The 19,736-nt window shown below is 40.5% G+C and overlaps 1 protein-coding gene across 5 annotated transcripts in view; it reads left to right on the plus strand.

Moving 5' to 3' along the window:
* Positions 1–19,736, plus strand: part of lcp2a (lymphocyte cytosolic protein 2a) — a 195,207-nt gene that overhangs the window by 149,291 nt on the left and 26,180 nt on the right. For all 5 annotated transcript variants that reach the window (XM_069898929.1, XM_069898928.1, XM_069898926.1 and 2 more), the window contains exons 11-13: positions 7,753–7,778; positions 15,118–15,137; positions 17,048–17,152. In XM_069898929.1, the coding sequence (XP_069755030.1) occupies positions 7,753–7,778; positions 15,118–15,137; positions 17,048–17,152 (151 nt within the window). The remainder of the gene's footprint in view (positions 1–7,752; positions 7,779–15,117; positions 15,138–17,047; positions 17,153–19,736) is intronic.

Below are 19,736 nucleotides of genomic sequence, written 5' to 3' on the forward strand. Positions count from 1 at the left end.
TGATTCATCCCACTTTCTCCATGTCAAAATGCAGGCTATTTTTGTCTGTTATAAGGAGCAAGCCAACACAAGCAAGACACCTCAACTCTTCCTCTGCTACATTGATGAATACATTGGTGCTGCCTCCTGCACCCATGAAGAGTTTGTCAACTGTATTCACTTTGCTGCCAACTTTTATCTTGATCTCAAGTTCATTTGGTCCATCTCTGGCCACACACACTTCTTTCTCAATCCCTCTGTTTCCATCTTAAAAAGACAAACTATCCATAGACATCTTCTATAAAGTCACTACTACAGTTACCTCAACTGCATCTCTACCCACCCTGTCTACCATTGAGGATTTTATTTCTTTCTCTCAATTCCTCTGTTTCTGCCATTTCTGCTCTCAGGATGAGGTCTTACATACCAGAACATCTGACATGTCCTACTTCTTCAGTAAACGTGGCTTTCCCTCTACTGCTTTAAACTCAGCACTCACCCACATCTCCTCCATTGTACGCACACCTATCATGACCCCTTCCGCACCAATACATAACAAAAACAAGATTCCCCTTGTCCCCACCCACCACCCTACATCGGGGAGACTGGACAAAGACTAGAGGATCGTTTTGTTGAGCACCTTTGCTCTGTCTGCTCCAACAGCAAAGACCTCCCAGTGACCAACCACTTCAATTCCACACACCATTGCCACACTGACTTGTCTATCCATGGTCTCATATACTGCCAAACCAAGGCTACCCTCAAATTGAAGGAACAACTTCTATTCTGTCTCAGCAGTCTCCAACCATGCAGCATCAATATCCATTAACCCTCTACCTTGGTTTCTCTCTTTCCCTATCACTCTGTCTCCCTTCATCTAGCTCCCCACCCCCTTCCCTCTCCTGTCAATGAGCTATCTTCCCATATTCCCATATTACTTCAGCTTTTTTCTTTTCTACTCTCCCACCTATATCCACCAATTATCTCTGACCTAAAATAAAGACACAATGCTGAAGAGTACTGGTGTAGCAAAGATAAAGGTACGTATCAAACATTTTAGGTTTAAGCCACCCTGATGAAGGTACATTAATGAAGGGCTCAAGCCCATAAAGTTGGTTCTGTATCTTTATCTTAGCTACATAAAGTGCACCATTTGACCAGCTGAGTTTCTCCAGCATTGTGCTTTTACTTCAACCAAAGAGGCTGCAGACTTTTGTATTTTACAATGATATTTTACCTGTTAGCCTATGCTCTTCCCCCTTCCCCTTCTTCCCTCCATCCTCATCTTTTTATTTAGGCATCTACCTGTTTTTATTCTCAGTCCTGACAAAGGGCCCAGGCCCAAATTATTGGTTATGCTTTACTTCCTATGGATGCTGCATTACCTGCTGAGATTCTCCAGAACATTTGTGCATTGCACTTGATTCCATCATCTTCAGATGGTCTGGCTTTACTCCAGTAGTTTGTATTTAAATGCACGCAGCATAAGAAAAAAACTGGCACGCATGATGTTGTGGAAATCACAGAGTTGTGGCTAGAGGAGGGATCGCATTGGGAGCTTTGTGTCCAAGGATACACAATGTATCAAAAGGATAGCCAGGTAAGTAGAGGAGGTAGCGTGGCTCTGTTGGACAGTAAATCATTAGAAAGAGATGACATGGGATCAGAAGATATAGAATCATTGTCGACTGAGTTATAAAATGGAAAAGGTAAAATAACACTGTTGGCAGTTAGATACAGACCTCCAAATAGTAACCAGGATTCGATAACAAATTACAATACAAATAAAAAAGGCATGTCAGAGGGCAATGCTATGGTAGTCATGAGAGGTTTTAACATGCAAGTAGATTAGGAAAATGAGGTTGGGACTGAATCTCAGGAGAGACAATTTGTAGAATGTCTACGAAATGGCTTTTTAGAGCAGCTTGTTGATGAACCCATGAAGAGATCGGCTGTACAGGATTGGGGGTTGTATAATGCACTAGAGGTGATTAGAGAAGGAAGCATCAGGGGGCAGTGATCTCTATGATTGAATTTAATTTGAGATTTTAACAAGAAGAAGCTAAAGCCAGGTGTGTCGATATTTTAGTGGAGTAAATGGAATTGCAGTGGCATGAAAGAGGAACTGGCCAAAGTAGATTGAAAGAAGGTACTAGTAGGGAAGACAGCAGAACAGCAATGGATGGAGTTTCTGCAAGAAATGAGGAAAGTGTTGGTTAAATACAGACCAAAAAACAGGAAATATTCAAATGGAAAAATGTTGCAACTGTGGCTGACAAGAGAAGTTATAGCCAATGTAAAGCAAAAGAGAGGGCGTAAAAGGAAATAAAAATGAATGGGAAGACAGAGGATTGAGAAGTTCTTAAAAATCTGCAGCAGGTAAATAAAAATGCATAAGGAGAGAAAAATTGAAGTATGAAAGTAGAAATAATATCAAAGAGGATGCAAAAAGCTCCAAGTAAATCAAGAGTAAAAGAGAGGTGAGAATAAATATAAGCTCACTAGAAAATGACGGTGAAGAAATAATAATAAGTGACAAGGAGATGACAAAGGAACTAAATGAGTATTTTGCATCAGTGTTCACTATGGAAGACATTAGCAGTGTTCCAGATATCGAAGGGTATCAGGGAAGGGAAGTGAATGCAGTTACTATTTCGAAGGAGAAAGTGATCAGAAAGCAGAATACTCCAAGGGTGGATAATCTTCTGGACCAGATGGATTTCACTATCAGGTTCTGAAAGAATTAGCGGTATTGTGGAGGCACTGACAATAATCCTTCAGGAATTGTTAGATTTTGGTATGGTCCCGGAGGACTAGAAAATCGCAAGTACTTAAAAGAGGGAGGCAGAAGAAAGGAAATTGTGGCCAGTTAGCCTGGCATGAGTGATTGGGAAGATGTTGGAGTTAATTTTCAAGAATGAGGTAACGGAGTACTTGGAAGCTCATGATAAGATAGGCCAAAGCCAGCATTAAGAGAAATTTTACTTGACAAACTTATTGGAATTCTTTGAAAAAGTGACAAGCAGGCAAGATAAATAAGATGCAGCGAATGCTGTGTATTGTGAAATTTAGATGGGCTTTAACAAGGCGCCACAGATGAGGCTACTTGATAAGAGCCCATAGTATCACAGAAAACATACTAGTGTCGGTAGAACATTTGATGATTGGCACAAAGCAGAGAGTCGGAATAGAGGTATCATATTCTGATTGGCTTCCACATGCTCGTGGTGTCCATAGAGGTTGATGTTAGGGCTGCTTATTTACATGTTGTATATTATGATTTGGATTATGAAATGAATGGAAGATAATACGAAGGCAGGTGGAGGAGCAGGTATTGTTGAGGAAACAGGGAAGTTGCAGAAGGATTTAGATTAGGAGAATGGGTAGAGAGATGGCAAATGAAATATGATGTTGGAAAGTGGACAGTCATGCACTTTGGTAAAAGAAATAAACAAGCAGACTATTTTTAAAATGGAGAGAAAATTGAAGATACCCAGATGCAAAGGGACCTTGGAGTCCTTGTGTAGGATGGCCTAAAGGTAAACTTGCATGTTGAGTTGGTGGTGAAGAAGGCAAATACAATGCTGGCATTCACTTTCAAGAGGAATAGAATACATAAGAGCAGGGATGTGATATTGAGGCTGTATAAGGCACTGATGAGATCTCATTTGGAGTATTGTGGGAAGTTTTGGGGTTCTTGTTTAAGAAAGGATGTGCTGACAGTGGAGAGGGTTCAGAGGAGATTCCAAGGATGATTCTGGGAATGAAAGGGTTATCATATGTGGAGCATTTGACAACCTTTTGCCAACATTCATTGGAATTTGGGAGAATAAAGGGGGATCTCATTGAAACATTTCAAATGTTGAAAGGTGTGGAGAGAGTAGATGTAGAAAGGCTGTTTCCCATGGTGGAGAGTCTAGGGCAAAAGGCACATTTTCAGGATTAAAGAGTATCCACTTTTAAGAGATGCAGAGGAATTTCTTCAGCCAGAGTTTGTTGCCACAGGCAGTTCTGGAGGTCAGGTCATTGGGTGTATTTAAGGCAAAGATTGATAGGTTCTTGATTAACCTGGATATCAAAGGTTATAGGGAGAAGGCCAGGCAGTGGGGCTGAGTGGGAAAATGGATCAGCTCATAATTAAATAGCAGAGCAGATTCAATGCTATTTATGTTCCTATGTCTTATCGTCAGTCTTTGCTTTAACTTGCAGAATTTACTCATTCAAATATTCAATCCTGCCATCTCCCTTAAGTTAATTCTAGTCAAACTTTTCTCCAATAACATACTTGATTCCTGTCCTAACATCTCCTAACAATGTTGCATAATATCAGATTTTATCCCAATAGGATACTCCAAAGCACCACTTAAAGGTAGTACCAAAATGCATATTGTTGCTTCTTTGATGAAGTGAATAATTGTAAATGAAGTAGGTATTAGATATTATAATATTAGTATTTAAAGGGCATAATATCCATTAAATTATAGTGACAAACTTATTTTATATTTGTTTCAGATATAATTTAAAGGTATGATAGTCAAATCAGGACACTGTGATATAAAATGCTGGCTTGAGCTTTCCACTCTACGAAGCTTTCTTTAACAAAACAGCATTCTGGTGGAGGAGCTCAGCAGATTGAGCAGCATCCATGGGAAAAAGAATATGTCGAAGTTTTGGGCCAGAACCTAAAACGTCATTGTCCATTTTCCCATGGTTGCTGTTCGACCTGCTGAACTCCTCCAGCAGGTTTTTTGCTCCAGATTCCAGCATCTACAATCTCCTGTATCTCAAGTTTTCTTTAAAACTAATTCCATGATTTTCAATTGTAATCATTGATTCTCCTTTTTGCCTCAACTCATTTACTTTGGAGTGTTTCAATTCAACAAATGCATTGATAAATCATTTTTCAGCATTTGAACTCTTTGAAAGAGTTCTCCAATTGTTCTCACACATTTTGACGTACAACACAGTAACAAGCCCTTTTCGGTCCACAAACCCTTGCCACCCAATTGACCTACAACCCCCAATACATTTTGAACAATGGAAGGAAACCAGAGTCCTCAGAAGAAACCCACACAGACAGGGTAAGAACGTACCAATTCCTTACAGACAGTACTGGATTCGAACCCTAGTCCCGATCGTTGATGTTGCATCAGTGTTGCGCTAACTGCTACTTTAACCATGCCACCCTTTCACCATGCCCTCAGTTCCTCTAAAATAAAGTGGTGATAGAGTGAGTGAAGACTCTGTATATCATCTTCCAAAATTCTCTAAATTGTGGAACTTTTCTTATAAATTGGAGGCTAGCAAATGTGACCCTACAACTTTAGAATGGAGGAAATGGAGGAAATGGGTAACTAAGAGCCAATTATCTTGAAAGGAAAATTCTGCAATGAAGGATGTAGTAACTGAACTCTTGAATATCCTAACTAAAGTTAACAGTTGACATAGATTTATTAAGAAGGTGAAGTGAATTTATCATATGTACAGATGCACAAACAATCTTACTTACCCTCCTCTGCCTGGTAGAACTTGTTCTCACTCTTAATAACTTCTCCTTTCACTCATCTTACTTCGTTGAAATCAAAGAAGTAGCCATGGGTACCTACATGGGTCCCAGTTATGTCTGCACGTTTGTGGGCTTTCTGGAGAAATCAATGCTGCAAGCCTACACAGGGAAGGGCCATCAACTCTCTCTCCGCTATATTGCACCCGTGATGAGCTCGTCAACTTCATTCACTTCACTGCCAACAACCACACCAATCTTAAGCTCACCTGGACTTTCTCTGACAACACTCTTTCCTTTCTAGATCTCTCTGTCTCCATCTTGGGAGACAAGTTTTCCACTGATATATTTTATAAACTTACCAGTTCCCACAACTACCTCAACTACACTTCCTCACACCCAGTCCCCTGCAAGCATTCTATTCCATTCTCGCAATTTCATCTCCGTCGCAACTATTCCCAAGATGAGGTCTTCCACTCCAGATCATCTGAAATGTTCACCCTCTTCCACAATGTATCTTCCCCTCCACCACCATCAACTCAGCCCTCACCCGCATCTCTTCCATTTCCTGCTCATCTGCCCTGACCCCCTCTGTCCCCAGATGCAACAAACACAGGATTCCCTTTCTCCTCACCTACGACTTCACCAGCCTCTGCATCCAAAACATTATCCTTCATAATTTCTGGCATCTACAACATGATCCCACTACCAGACACTACCCCCTCCCCCCACCACCTTTGCCTTCTGTAGAGACTGCTGCCTCCATGACTCCCTCATGCACTTTCCCTACCCTACCCCCCCCCATCCCCCCCCCCCCGGGCACCTTCCCCTGTGGCCACAGGAAGCACAATACTTGTGACCACAGTTCCTCCCTCACCACAGTTCAGGGCCCCAAACAGGCCTTTAAAGTGGAGTATCAATTCTCTTGGGTATCCATGGGAGTGATCTACTGCATCCCTTGTGTCCTTCTCTACATCAGAGAGAATGCTTGCAGACTGGGAGATTGCTTCACTGAACACCTTCGTTCTGTCGTCATCAGTGACTGGGATCTCTCAGTGTCCAAACATTTCAATTCTGCATCCCACTCCCATACTCGTGCGTCTCTCCATGGCCTCGTGTATTATCCCACCATGAGCACCTGTAAATTGGAAGAACAACAGTTGATTTTCCATCTGGGCACTCTCCAGCCAGATGGCATTAACATAGACCTCCAGTTTCTGTTAGCTTACTCTCCATTCTCCCTCCCTTCTCTTCCCTTTTCCTTTTTCCCTTAGCTCTCCATCCCCTTCTCTCTCTATTCTCCTAGCCATCCCTCCTCCCCTTGCTTGCTGCTGTGCCCTCCTTCATTTATCCACCTATTACCTCCTGCCTTTGTGACCATGCTCTTTCTCCCCTCCCCCAAATATTTTCATTTGGATGCCTGTCAACATTTTTCCATACCTTGTTGTAGGGCTCAAGCCTGAAATATTGGTTATGTATCTTTATCTTTGCTATATAAAATGCACTGTTTGACCTGCTGAGTTTCTCCTGCATTGTGTTTTTACTACTGAATACATCCTGATTCAACCACTGCCACTACTGGAGCTAGCCTCATGGATCTTTCTGGCACATCCTCCATGCAAGTATATTCTTTACAAAGGGTGTGAATAATTCTCTGATGTCCTCTATAATGGCAGTGGGACTTCCTTAATCATTCAAATCCTCTAAATAATAAAGCCTAACATACCATTTGCTTTCCTAATTGCTAATTGGTTTTCAATGACCTTGTGTACTAGAATCTGAGGTCCCTTTGAAGATGGGCATTTATCAATTCCTCATCATTAAATTTTGTGCACTGTGGATGAACTGACAATTTTCCTGCTCACATAGCATCAATTCTTTTGTGTATCCATGGGAGTAATCTGTTGTGGCCTTCTCTATATCCCTGAAGTGCTCGTGCATCTCCCTCTGTACTGTCAATCCTAACTAGTTTAATATCAGCATCAACAACATTGTTTAACGGATTTAATGTATCTTATAGATTGAACTTTGAATAAATGGGAAGGGGGGGAGAGGGAGGGAGGGGGGGAAAGGGGAGAAAATGACACTGTATATGTTCAAGAGAAAAATGTCTGTATGTATTTTGGTCAGTATGGTTTATTGTGTGAAAAATAAAAAAAAAAATAAAAAAAACAATATACCTTTGTGCAATATACAAGATAGATGATCTGATTAGTCATTTGTAAATCTTGTGGAACACTGATGTACCATATTTTGTGAATATTTTTCAGTGAAGAAATCTCCATTTCCAGATAAGGTAAGAGATTATTTTGTTTCACTGTCTGCATAAAACATTCCCTTTGTCTCTCTTGTATGTGTGACTTTGAAGCAGAGTTGTTTATGTTACTGAATGAATTCAATATATGTTTGGCATTTTTGTAATGACAAGATTATAGAGACAGGATGCAGAGTGTGTGGAGAGTAGCAGATGGAAGTTCAATCCAAATGAGTGTGAAATGATGCATTTGGAAGGTCGAACTTGAAGAAGGAATACATGGTTAATGGCAAGATTCTTAAGATTGTGGAAGAATGGAGGGACTTAGGGGTCCAAACCTAAAGATCTCTGAGGGTTTCCAAGCACATTGGTAGGGTAGTTCAGAAAGCTTATGTATGCTGGCCTTCATTAGTCAGGTAATTGAGTTCAAGAGCTGTTAGATAATGTTGCAGCTCCATAAATGTTGTAGCATGAATAGCACTATTCTATTACACTGCCAGTGACCCATGTTCAAATTCAGTTCAATCTGTAAGGAGTTTGTACATACTCCCCTTGTCTGCTTGGGGTTCTTTTGGGTGTTGCAGTTTCTTTCTATCCTTCAAAAATGTAAGGGGATTGTAGGTTAAATGGTGCATTTGGGGGACACAGGCTTTTGGGATGAAAGGGCTGTATGTATAAATTTAAAAAAAAATTGGTTAGACCCCATTTGGAATAGTGTTCCATTCTGATCACCTCATTACAGGAAGGATGGGGAAGCTTTAGAGAGGGTGCAAAGGAGATTTGCCAGGATATTGCCTGGATTGGAGATCATGTCTTATGAGGCAAGGTTAACAGAGCGAAGAAGGATGAGAGGTGACTTAATAAAGGTATGCAATATTGTGAGAGGCATTGATAGGGTGGATAGTAGCTCCTTTTCCCTGGGGTGACAGTAGCAAATACCAGAGGACATCTGTTTGAGGTGAGGGGAAGAAAGTTTAGGAGAGATGATAGGGGTAAATTTTTTTACACAGTTAAGTGAGTGCTGGACAAGAATTGTCAGGAGTGTTGGTGGAGGAGGCAGGTACAATCAGAACATTAAAAGACTCTAAGACAGGCACGTGAATGCAAGAAAATAGAGGGTTATGGGTGTAAGATAGGGAAGGTTTAGTTTTTTTGAGTAGGTTTATATAGGTCAAAACAATGTTGTGGGCTGAAGGGCCCATATTATGATGTAATGTTCTAAGTAATTCAGCAAATGTAACAGCTATACTTAACAGAATTAATTGGATGAACAAGGGAAAGAACAATAACTTTTGAACAAATATATAAACATTACATTATCTTGATTTGCTTCACAAAAAATCAAATGATAAAAATTATCTCAATACAGCAAAAGTGCTGAGCAATTTTATAGTGCCTCACCATCAAAGTACATGAATATCATTTTCTGTTCCAGAAATAGAAAACTGGGCTAGATTTCTGTCATTCACACTCAGACGAGATGACAGATACAGCCTAACATGGGAAGACATTGGACAGGGTAATATTAAGAATTTTGCCCAGATTCAGGATGCTTCTCTTTCAAGTAATCCAGAGCCAATCAATGAAGAAAGGCCAGTTCATACCAGTTCACATCCATAGACTAACTCCCAAACCTAAACTCAGTGATTCGATCGAGTACCTTGAGTCTTCAGTTACACAACTTATTCAGAACTTAGTAACACTTGGGCCTGTAAGTTTGCACAGCTTTCTGAGCTCCCCAGTGTAAGCCATTTAAGAAGAAAATCAGGAAAGCAAAGAGAAGCCAAATATTAAGGAAAAAGAGTAACTAGTGAGAGAATTGGATTTTTAAAAATATCAATTATGTCATCTGCGTGTGGAGAAACAGAAGACGGGGTGATCTTTAGCATGTGTTTCTCATCTGCATTTGCTGTGAAGAAGGACATCGAGTTTAGGGCACTTGGGGAAGTGAACAGTGATGGCCAGAGGGAGTTCACATTGCACAAGAAGAGGTACTGGATGTCTTTAAACATATAGAGGTAGATAAACTCCTAGGTACTGATCAGGTATATCCAAGGATATTGTGGGAAGGAATTGCAGGAGCCCTGGCAGAGATAGTTGAATAATCATTAAGCACAAGTGAGGAGCTGGGAGACAGGAGGATGGCGGATGTTGTGCCTTTATTTTAGAAAAGGCTGCAAGGGGAAGCCATGGAACTACAAGACAATGGAGCTTAACATCAGTTGTTGATAAGTTACTGGAGGAGATTCTAAGGGACAGGATTGACAGGCAAGTGGAAAGGTAGGACTGATTAGTGATAGTCAGCATGGCTTTGTGTGTTTTTTGGGGGGGGATTTTTTTTTGAAGAGCTCACCAAGAGCATTGTCCACATGGATTTTTCCAAGGTGCCAGAAGGTCAGTTCATATACGAGACAAGAGATCTGGCTACATAGATAGAGAATTGACTTGGTGGAGGGAGTCAGGTGGTGGAAGTGAAAGGCTGTTACTCAGATCAGAGGTCTGAGTGATATGTTGCAGGGATCACTGCTGGGTCTACATGAATAATTTGGATAACAAGATAGTGAATGTGGTTAGTAAGTCTGCACTAAAATTGGTGGCATAATCAGGAAGAATGTTATCAAGAGGCCCTTTTACACAGAGATCCTACTAAATTGGTGTGCAAATGACCCATGTTTAAAGCTAGGTTGGGTCATAGCATTCATGCTGAACCAGGAAAAGCTGGTTCAGTGCAACATTTCACATAGGGACCTGGCATCCTGGTGCAAAAGGAGGCGGGACCTGTAGCATTACAGCATTGGTGTCCCAGGAAGGCGGGTAAGCTTTTTATACTGGAGCCGATGCAAAACACATTGGCTATGATACTACCTACCTTGACAGGTAAGTATAAGTTTGAGAAAAACCCCATTACCATGTTCATTGTGTTCACACGGGTAAGTGAAGTGATAAAAAGCTGGTTAATTACTGTCTTTCAAGGGCAGTGTAAAAGGGCCTTAAACAACATTTAGATGAAGTAGGAAAATGAGCAGATAGAATTTAACTTAGAGAAGGGCAAAGTGTTGCACTCAGGTAGGTTAAACTAGGGTAGGATTTAAAATTGAATGGTAAGGCCCTGGAGGGTGTTTTTGAACAGATTAGATGGGGTACAGGTACATTGTCCTCTGAAAGAAAGTGGTGACAAAGGTAGACAGAGTGGTGAAGAAGGTATTTAGCATGTTGGAGCCTTCATTGGTGAAGGCATTGAGTACAGGAGTAAGGATGTTACTTTACAACTGTAAATGATGTAAGTGAGACCCCACTTGGGTGTATTGTGCATTATTTTCATCACCCAGGTATAGGCAAGATAGAGTGAAGCTAGAAAGGATGCAGAACATTTTGATGAGAATGTCAGGCTTAAGTTATAAAGGGAGTCCAGATAAGCTAGGAATTTTCTTCTGAAGTGTTGGAGGCTGAGGATGAACCTTTGCAGAGATTTATAAAATAATGAGGGCCATAGATAAGGTAAGAAGACTTTTTCCTGGGGTAGGGAAACACAAACTAGAGGGCACTGATTGAAAGTAAGAAAGGGAAGGAGGTGAAAAGGGTGAGATTTAAAAGGGTTCTAAAGGACATTCTTTTCACAGAAAGGGTAATAGTTATATGGGTTGAGCTGTCAAAAGAAGTGAGTATAATTACAATATTTAAAAGATATTGAGAAAAGCATCAATAGGGAAGAGTTTAGAGCAGTAGTTTTCAACCTTTTTCTTTCTACTCTGCCATAGGTGCTCTATTAGTAAGGAAAAAAATGTGCAGTCTCACTGATCTAGACCTAATTGATGCTGAAATATTTTGGTTGAGAAAAATTGTCATTGGTCCATTTCCTTTGGAGTTATGAAACCATGAACATCACAAAGCAATTAGGTACGATTAAAACAATGTTTTTCAATTTTTTTCCTTTCCACTCACATACCACCTTTAGTAATCCCTATGCCATAGGTACTCTGTGATTAGTAAGGGAAAAAAAAAGTTTGAAAACCACTGGTTCAGAGGAATATGGGCCAAATACAGGCCCAAATACAGGATTATCTCAGGATGGTAGCTTGGTTGGATGAGATGAGTCAAAGTGTCTGCTTCCAAACTGTAAAACATTAGCTCAGTGAGTAAGGATTCCAACATTGATCCCTGGGTGACACTACCTGTCTCAAGATTTGAGTCATAAATACAACTCCCCACTATCACCTTCTATCTACTATTACCAAACCAACTTTGGATCCAATATGCCAGTTTTCCCTGGATCACATGAAGTCTTAATTTGTTTTGATGATTCTCCTCTGTTGGACCTTGTCAAAACCATTACACATGTTCATGTACCTTACATCAACCACACTACACTCATCAATAGACTTTGTTATATCACTGAAATATTTAACGAAAATAGTCAGACAGGATCTCCACCAAATTAAACTATGATATCTTGTATTAATCTCAGAAGGGAAGAGGCGAGCTTTGGTGATAAGGGATTCAATAGTTTGGGGAACAGATAAGAGGTTCTATGGAAAAAAATTGAGATTCCTGAATGGTATGCTGTCTCCAAATTGCCAGGGTCCAAGATGTCTCAGGTTGAGTCTACAGCATTCTCAAGAGGGAAGATGAGCAGCCAGTTATGGACCGCAGAGGGATAAAGACATAGGTATAAAGAGAGATGAGGTCTTGCAAAGTGAGTTCAGGGAGTTAGGTGCAAAATTTAAAGGACTTCCAGGGCTGTGATTTCAAGATTGCTATCTGTGCCCTGTGCTAGTGAGGTTAGAAATAGCAGGATAATGCAGCTTAATACATGGCTAAAGAGATGGAGCAGGAAAAAATTTCTGGAACATTGGGCTCTCTTTCATGGAAGGTGGGACCTGTAATGGAGGGATGGTTTGCATCTGAACTAGATGGGGATGAATATCCTTGCAGGAAGGTTTGCTAATGCTGCTCCAGAGGTTTAAACTAGATTTGCAGGGAAAGGAAACCAATGTGCCAGACCAGAAAGTGTAATGGTTGTGGAAGATTGTGAAAAAGATGTTGTTAAGCCTGTATACAAAGACAGGAATCAATAACTTGTGTGTGGTGGGAATAATGTCCTTAGTTGAGTATATTTCAATGCAATATTGTACGAAAGGCGGATGAGCTTCAAGCATGGATTGGCATGCGGAATTATGATATTGTAGCCATTAATGAATTTTTGTTGTAGGAGGATTAGAACTGACAGTCCAAAGTTCAGAGGTTCTCTTGTTTCAGATACTTTTGAGAGGGAGGAATGAAAGGGAGAGGGGTGGCATTGCTGGTAAGGGAAAATAACACAGCGATGCTCAGGCAGAAAAGGCGAGAGGTCTCGTCTACTGATGTTTTATAGGTGGAATTGAGCATCAGGTAAGTTATGTCCACATTAATGTGGTTGTATTATAGTCCACCCAACAGTCAGCAACAATTGGAGGAGAAAATCTGCAGAGAGATAGCAGACACCTGCTGGAAACAAAGTTGTAATAGTAAGTGATTTTAACTTTCCACATATTAACTGGGACTCTCGTACTGTGAAAGGGCTGGATGAGTTAGAGCTTGTCAAATGTGTTCAGGAAAGTTTTCCAAGTCAATATATGGAGATCCCAACTACAGAGAGTGCTTACTGGATCTCCTATTAGGGAAAAGGTGAGAGAACTGTGTGTAGGGAAGCACTGATTTAGTGATCATAATGCCATTAGTTACAAGATAATTATGGATAGAATAGGTATAGTCACTGGTTTGAGATTCTAAATTCGAGATAGGCCAATTCTAAAGAAATGAGGAAGAATTTGGTAAGTGTGGATTGGACAGGTGGTTTTCTGACAAGGGTGTGCTTGATCAAGTCAATCTTGACAAAGGGTTCAGGCCCAAATTTTAGTCATATAGGGCTGCATGGCTGGTGCAGCAGTTAGCACAATGGCTTTACAGTGCCAGTGACTGGGATTCGAATTCTGCGCTGTTTGTAAGAAGTTGGTATATTCTCCCTGTGTCTGCGTGGGTTTTCTCCCACTGTTTGAATCGTACTGGGGCTGTAGGTTAGCTTGGTGTAAATTGTGAGACATGGACTCATGGGCCAAAATGGCCTGTTACTGTGATATATGTCTAAATTTTTTTAAAATTAAAATTAAATATCTTTGCCTCCAATGGATAATGTGGGACCTGCTGGATTTCTCCAGCACTTTTGTGTGTTTACTACAATCAGTGTCTGCAGATTTTTTTGTTTCACTCCTTTATGCAGAGTAGGTTGTGGTTAAACAATCTTATAGAATTTTTCAAGGAAGTTACCAGTGAAGTTGATTACAGAAAGGACAAGGATGTAGTCTGCATGGACTTGGATGAGATCCCACATGGAAGGTTAGTTAAGAAGTTTCAGTTACTGATTATTCAGCATGAGATAGCAAACTGGATTAAACGTTGGCTTTGTGTGAGAAGTCAGTGAGTGATAGTAGATGATTGCCTCTCTGACTGGAGGCCTGTGACTAATGGTGTACATCAGGGATCAGTGCTAGGTCCATTGTTGTTTGTCATCTATATCATCGATCTGTATGATAATGTGATCAATTGGATCAGCAAGTTTGGAGATGTAGTAGACAGTGAGCAAGACTTCCAAAGCTTGCAGCAGGATCTGGACGAGCTTGAAAATGGGCCGCTAATTTAATGTAGAATTTAAGCGTGGATAAGGTGGTACACTTTGGGAGGACTATCCAAGATAGGACATACATGATAAATGGTAGTGCACTGAGAAGTGCAGTAAAACACAAGAACTTGAAAATACAGATACATAATTCCTTGAAAGATTTCTCTTTCAACAACTTCCCCTTCAATGGACAGTTAAGTCCCCGTGAGTTACTCAGGCAGCAAAAGGAATACAGATATCTCCATTAGTAATTTTTTACTCCAGTTGAATGATTCACCTTCATCATCAGATCCTGTCTGCTGTTTTTACTAATGCTGAACCCAACTAATGCTGTCTCCATAAAATGCAGTTCACAAGTGAAGTGCCATTTAATGAAGAAGAAGGCTGGGTAGTTAAACAGCAATCATGGCTTTTATTAGCAGAAACTAGTGGTACAATAATGAATGACAATGGGTGCATACATAGTTATACCCAAGGGGAGTGTCTTTAGTGGTAGAGATAATACACGTCCAATGTCAGTAAAGCAGACTAAGCACAGGGAGAGATTCACCACAACAAGCATAATGCCCAGCAGGGAGTAAGGAAATAGAAACACAAAAGGTAGAATACACCTTCAGCAATACTCTGCATGGTACATTTCAGTCAAGCATCACCTTATTCTTTAAATATTTAATTATAAGTATTCATTTTAACTTTAACATGAATTTATTTCTTCTGTTTCTTCAGCATCCCATGAGCCTTCCCAGGTAAGCAACGTTCTAGATATATCTTTTCACTGTGATCTCTTTCCCTCCTCCACTTGAACTATGGTCCAATGGGCTTATGAGCTCTGCATCAATCTGATTATCGAGATTCAGTTCAGTTTCTCAACTCCACCCCTTTTCACCTAGGAATGTAGTATACCCTGTGGGCAAAGCAGAGGGAATTCCACAAAGGCACTTCCAATCTCTTTGTTTCATGAATACAAGAGGAGATAATTTACCTTCCTCAAGCCTGGCTCACAATCCAGTTTTGGATGAAAAGTTACTGGGCTGGGCAGAAATGTGGAATTGATAGAATGATCAGATTATCCATGGTCTTATCACATGGTGGCACAGATTTGAAGGCAGATATCAGAGGATATCTGTTTAAGGTGAGTGGATGAAAGTTTAGGGGAGGTATCAGAGGTAAATGTTTTACACAGGGACTGGAATACATTGCCAGGGGTGGTGGCTGGAGGCTTGTGCAATAGTGAACTTCAAAAGACTCTTAGATAGGACCATGAATGTCAGAAAAAGAGGGCTATGGGTGTGAGGAGGGAAAAAATAGATTGCTGTGGAGTAGATTTACATTGGCGCAACATTGTGAACTGAAGGGACTGTACTATGCTGTAAAGTTCAATGTTCTTTAAAAGAATGAAGATCCTGAATGTCCACTGCTACACCAGTATTACAGGTGAAGTGTGTCTACCTGATCTTCCAACTAATTGGCACAATAAACCTGATATTCAGAGATTGCTCTAATATAGTATTAGCATAGATCCCTTGAAGATGAAAAAGAAAAATTAATAAAGGCCAAAATGGAAATAGCTGCAGTCCTGAACAACTACTTTACATCAGTCTTCACAGTGGAAGACTCAAATAACATGCCAAAGAGTGACTTTAAGGAGATGATGAGAGGTGTGTGAGTCTTTACAGTATGCATACAGTAAATGATTTGGAGAAAGAGACCAAGTGCACACAATATGAGTCGCTGATAGTACTGGGCAGCACAGTATTGACCAGCAACCCATGCCGTCTTTAAGGAGTTTGTACATTCTTCCTTTCTCTGCATTGCTTCTTTCCAGGTGCTCCAGTTTCCTGCCATATTCCATAGATGTATGGGGTTAGTAGGTTAATCAGCCACATGAGTATATTTGGATGGCAAGGGCATGTGAGCCAGAATGGCCTGTTACCTTGCTGCATCTATAAATCAAGTTAAATTAATACTTTGAGAGAAAAATCAAATTGGATAGAGGACTCGGATATAGATAGGTTAAGTGAGGGGCAGTATCCAGCAGATGACAGATAATACTGGTAAATGTGAGGTCATTAACTTTGGGAGAAGAAATAGTAAATCAGACTTATTTAAATGTAGAAAGACTGTTGCATGTTGTGCAAAGAGATGTGGGAATGCTTGTGTATGAATTACAAAGGGTTGGTTTGCAGGTGCAATAGTATTCAAGAAGGCAAGTGGAACGCTGGTCTTCATCGCTGGAGGGATTGAATTTAGGAGCAGGGAGGTTCTGCTGCAACTGCACAGGGTCCTGGTGAGACTGTGTTCATTTCTGGGCTCCTTATTTGAGAAAGGATCCCTTGACAATGAGATCAGCGGTCAGTTAATCAGTTTTACTTGAAAGAGTTTCATTCTAATCAGTTTCACTGATCAGTTCAGCAATTTTTCATTTTGAATTAGTGTTTTAACTCATTTATGGTTCCTGAATTGTCACATGACATATGGTTTAACACCTGACAACGTCACTGCAGTCTCGACTGCACCACCTCAGCTCATATTGGAGTATCAGGGTAACGATGAAGGCAAATGTACCACCACTGCGTCAGGCTCTCAAAATAATAGTTGCCATGAGTTCTGAAGTATATTTGAAAATAATACAGGGGCTTCCTTTCGACACATATAGACCTCCGTTTGGCAGCAGACCTGATCCTTCCTGCAGGATGCCAAAACCGACAGTACCAGTGGACAGGGGTAATCCATCATTGGGACGGAGGCAGACATCACCAAGGTACAAGCTTTTATCAAATTTCAAACCATAGTGGTCTTCAACATGCACGTAATAAAAGCAGAACACGCTGGCAGCATCGACAGAAAGAGAAACAGAATTAACATTTCAAGTTTATGACCATTCATCAGTTTTGGTGCATTTTCACCGAATAGCTACAGCAGGGCTTCCCAAACATTTTAGCTCCAGGAACACTTTCAGGGAGCACTTGGAAATCACAGAACCCCATAGTTACAAACCGGAAGTAGAATTCTGTCAACTTCCAGTTCAAGCGTGGTTGAGTCTAATTTAAATTAAATTATTTTTTGTAAACAGTAAGCAATCTGAGGCAATGCTTGGAAAATCCCATTTCTTCAGAATTTGATTATTTTGTTTCAACTGAATATTAACCAAATTGCAAATTTAAATATCACCAACTTCCCAGACCTCAAATGGCCACCATCACTGACCTTCCAGAACCAGATTTCAAACCGTCCCCAGCCATCCACAACCTGGATCTCCCAACACCTCTGATGTGGGTATCCACCTCGGCCCCGGCTATTCCGACATGGGTTTGTATCTTGGCCCCTGCTGCCCACAGGTCTGAGCTTCCAGCACCTCCATCACTAACCCCCCTTCCTGCTGACCAGGTGCTGGAGCCACAGTTACCTCTGCTGGTGACCCTGACTGCAAACATACCGCAGCCCCTGACACCTCTATCGATGCAGGTCCTAGTCCCGACTAACACCATTCTGGCGCCCAGGCTAACTCCATAACCAGTTCCCACACCAACCTCAGTGATGCGGGGGAGGGGGGGGTGAGAAGTGAGATGGAGGGAGTGAGTGAGCGAGAGGGAGGGAGGGGAACAAAACCACAGTCAGCAAAAGCCATTCTCGCTGTACTGCACACATGGAATATCTTTCAGTTTAAACTTTTAAAATGTGGCCAGCCTTGCGCCAAAAGAAATCCAAGTCTAATTGGTTGAAAATGGCATCTTGAATGTGCTGTTGATATCAGTCCTCAAAATGCCATTTTGTTTTGTTAGGTCATTTTGTCGTGTCCCTTTTGTAAGTGGAAGGACAAAATAAAGCACCCAGGAGATGAGATTTATGGCTAACTTTATTGTAATCATGCCATGTTCACTGTCATGCATAACAATACATTAATGAATCTGTGCACATGCACCACTCATGAGTGTGATATGGCCATTACAGTATTCATGCTCCCAGCAACAAAATAGTCACGGTCTCTTGAGTGACATCTTGAGGCAACTGTTTGCGGTTGTTGCAGAAACACAGTGATTTAAAGACAGGTTAAAAAGTAATTTAAAGAAAAATAGTTATTACTAGTTATAGTTATTACTACCCATTTCTGCTGTGGAACCCAATTTGGGAGATGCTAATCTACAGTTTGGATCTACATCCAGAATTGTAATCCATTTTTTAAATTTTCTGTACTAAAACATTTTTCTTTATGGATTTTGGGGGTTTTATAACTTTTGAATAAGGTTCCAGCCCAAATTTCTTATCTATTTCAATTCTCCCTAAAGCATATTTGAGGTTTTTTTTTAAAAACTATATTGGAGCATAGACTGACAGTTCAAAGATGTGGGTTTATTAGATCGCCTACAGTATAATTTCCAAATTTAAGGTATCCGGGAAGGTATTACCTTAGATAAAACACAAAAGTCTTCAGACACTATGGTTTAAGTAAAAATACAATGCTGGAGAAACTCAGCAGGTCAAACTATCCTTTATATAGCAAAGATAAAACAGATAACCACATTTGTCTTGAGCCTTTCATCAAGGTATTGCCATACATTGTCAAACAGGAGGTTTGCTTACTTCTAACTTTGATGCTCTTATTGCATTTCCTGGAGTCTTGGTAAAAGGTCTGATTTGGACATCAGATCTCCTTTCTAGTCTTTAGCCCCAAAACAAGAGAAATACATTTTTAATGGAGTTGGGATGTATTTCGATCCCTCTTGGTTTGAGGTGCCTAGTAAATATGATTATCAAGTTTTGAAAATAACAAAAAAATGTAGAATCTGGAAATCTGAAGTAAAACAGAAAATAGTGGAAACACTCAGTCGATCACATGGCATCATGGAACAAAAAAAAAACAAGAGTTAGCATTGCAGGTCAAAGGCCTGGAATATTAATACAGTCTGGTTGGTTAACTCTTGCTTCTTTTTCCATGAATGCTGCCTGATCTGCTCAATGTTTCTAGGTTAATACAAAATCTTGTGAAGAACTCAATTTAAGTATTTATTGTGCACTGATAAATACATTGATATTCAGTTAAAACAGAAATAGTTCAGTTTTGTATTGGAAGGGAAAATCATCTTAATGCAATTACAGATATCCCTTAGAAATCCAGACTCCTACAGTTGCCTCGACTAGACTTCCCAACCGGTCTCCTGGAAAGATTCTATTTTCTTTCAATTCCTTAGTCTCTACCACATCTCCTTCCATTCCAGGACATCCGAGAGGTTTTCCTTCATCAGAAATCATGACTTCCCTTCTACTGCTATTAACTCAGCCTTCACCCACATATCCTCTACTTCTTGCATATCTGCCCTGGCCACTTTCCCCCACCCCACCCCCCC

The sequence above is a fragment of the Narcine bancroftii genome, chromosome 9 (genome assembly GCF_036971445.1).
Source record: "Narcine bancroftii isolate sNarBan1 chromosome 9, sNarBan1.hap1, whole genome shotgun sequence".
Lineage (NCBI taxonomy): Eukaryota > Metazoa > Chordata > Chondrichthyes > Torpediniformes > Narcinidae > Narcine > Narcine bancroftii.